This window comes from Fopius arisanus, unplaced genomic scaffold, assembly GCF_000806365.1.
Source record: "Fopius arisanus strain USDA-PBARC FA_bdor unplaced genomic scaffold, ASM80636v1 scaffold00066, whole genome shotgun sequence".
Classification (NCBI taxonomy): Eukaryota; Metazoa; Arthropoda; class Insecta; order Hymenoptera; family Braconidae; genus Fopius; species Fopius arisanus.
This window is the reverse complement of record NW_011887805.1, coordinates 640,858-642,946: the sequence shown is the minus strand read 5'-3', so window position 1 is coordinate 642,946 and position 2,089 is coordinate 640,858. Positions and strand designations below refer to the sequence as shown.

Below are 2,089 nucleotides of genomic sequence, written 5' to 3'. Positions count from 1 at the left end.
TTGACCTCGTCCACTCCAAGCGCCCTGAGCTGTAGCTTGAGACTGCGGTCTCGATTGAGCCGGCTGGGGTGGCATCGAAATCTGAGGCTGCTGCTCTTGCTGTGGAGGACGTTGACCTCGTCCTGCGCCCTGACCACCACGTCCTCGACGTGACTCACCCTGTCCAAGTCCCATACCCCTTCCTCGGCCTCTTTGCTCAAGAGTCAATCCTTCCATCTGTGTAGTAGTCCGTGCAACGTCTTGACCGGCAGGACCAAACGATGGTCGAGATGGAGGAGGTGCAGTGGTAATTATTCCTGGAGCTCTTTGTGCACTCCTTGGAGGGGCCGTCTGAGATCGTTCCTGCTGCTGACCTGGTGGCTGCTGGGATGATTCTCCACCGTCCTCTCTTCCTCCTCCTTCGCCTGTTCGTCCCTTCTTCTTTCCTTTACAAGCGAATAAAATGGAAAATAAAAACGATTGAAAAAAGTCACAGTAGGAGAGTCCCTATTATTCTTTTAAATATTGTTATGAATTTACGATTACCCTCTCTGTAATTTCCTCTAACATTTAGAGGAAAATTCTTATCATCCATTTTACATTGCTTTCACATAGAGTGATCGCATTGTATGATGCAATATATTAACAATTATTATTTAACCTTTCAATAACAAATAAATACTCCACTCACCATTTCGTCCCATTGTTCGGGTTTTATTATATACAAAGTGTAGCAATTACTCCGTGCAGAAAGCAAATGTCAAAGCGGTTTTCGTTGTTATAAAATGTTTTTCTCTGCTGGTTTTTTTGTTCAGCTTCACGTTCTGCTGTTGTGAATATAATGGACGCTCCTCAAAATCCCCCGATTTTGTCAGCAAATGTTTTTCTTGCAAGTACAGACCAATAAACAATTTCAATTGCTGGCGTAACAGTTGACTCAACTTCCTATCCAAAGAGGATTGACTGGAGTAGAGGCTCACTTCTGGGGGTTTGAGTGACCCCGGTGGCATCGTAGTACTGCACCCCAAGAGAGGGAGGGCGCAACACGCAATGCTGGGGTGTTTTTTATTATTAACCAAGTTTTTATTGCAATGCTGGGGTGTCTCAAGTCGACGGGGTGAATTTTATTTTCTGCGGTATGAATGTTTTTTGTTTTTTATTTGTTTAACTGAAATTTAGCCGACTGTAGAACGTGTGGAACGGGGAAACTACATCTTGTGGAATTTCAATGGAAAAAATTATTTAATATATTGAAGATATACCACTAATTAAATTATATTTTCATAATGAGCGCGTTGTTTAATTGGCAACGCGCTTGACTGGCACGCGGACCGCTTCGGTTCGATACCAGCATCATTCATTTTTTTTTTCAAAATAATTCCAATTTTATCTTTTTTGAATGGCTAATCAATCGAAATATTGTTTAAAAACTGAATATTTGAAAATCGAAAAGATATCCAGTGAAATTGAAAAATTAGCAATTTTTTAAAACGATACTTTTGCAATTTATATACTCCTAATGAAATTATATTATTGTAATAGTGCGTTATCCTAGGAGGGAGCGCGTGAGGAGTCGCCCATAGCGGTCGTGTTTTTTCGCCTTCCCTAATAAAACCATCATTTACAGCTTTTATGCAGAGCTCATTAGCTAATAACCGTTAACATCAGTAACAATAAGTTCAGTGAGTATTATAAAGAGCCTACAGGCCCAAACTACAAGATCAAAATGAGTGAAAGTGCTCATACGAAGAGAAAGTTTGAGGACGGTCTAAGCACCTCATCGCAACCCAATACAATGAAATCCCAGGACAATTTGAAAAAAAATCGGAGCACCTCCACCTCCGAGGCCTTCGAATATAATTACAAGAAACTTATCAAAGAATACGGTGCCAATAAATACACCATCAACAAAAAACATAGACCTAACCTGCAAAGCGCCAGGAAAACCACGACCACAGCCATTGAGAAGGGCTCAACTGCGCAGTACAACACTGACGAGTGGATTTTTCCAAAAAAAACGACCAAACGCCCGGAAAAACTAGAGGCAGAAAGCAACGAAACTATTGTAACTAGTAATAGCTATGAAGATCTCTGTCCACTGGTGGACAGT

The 2,089-nt window shown here is 41.3% G+C and overlaps 1 protein-coding gene across 2 annotated transcripts in view; it reads right to left on the bottom strand.

Annotated features, from left to right (window-relative positions):
• LOC105269274 (protein argonaute-2) overlaps positions 1–918 on the bottom strand; it is a 4,033-nt gene extending 3,115 nt beyond the window's left edge. The window contains exons 1-2 of one of the 2 annotated variants that reach the window (XM_011309389.1): positions 671–918; positions 6–425 (exon numbers count right to left, since the gene is read on the bottom strand). In XM_011309389.1, the coding sequence (XP_011307691.1) occupies positions 6–425; positions 671–683 (433 nt within the window). In that variant the 5' untranslated portion in view covers positions 684–918. The remainder of the gene's footprint in view (positions 1–5; positions 426–670) is intronic. The other variant, XM_011309390.1, reaches the window with a different exon arrangement.
• Positions 919–2,089: the final 1,171 nt, after the last annotated feature.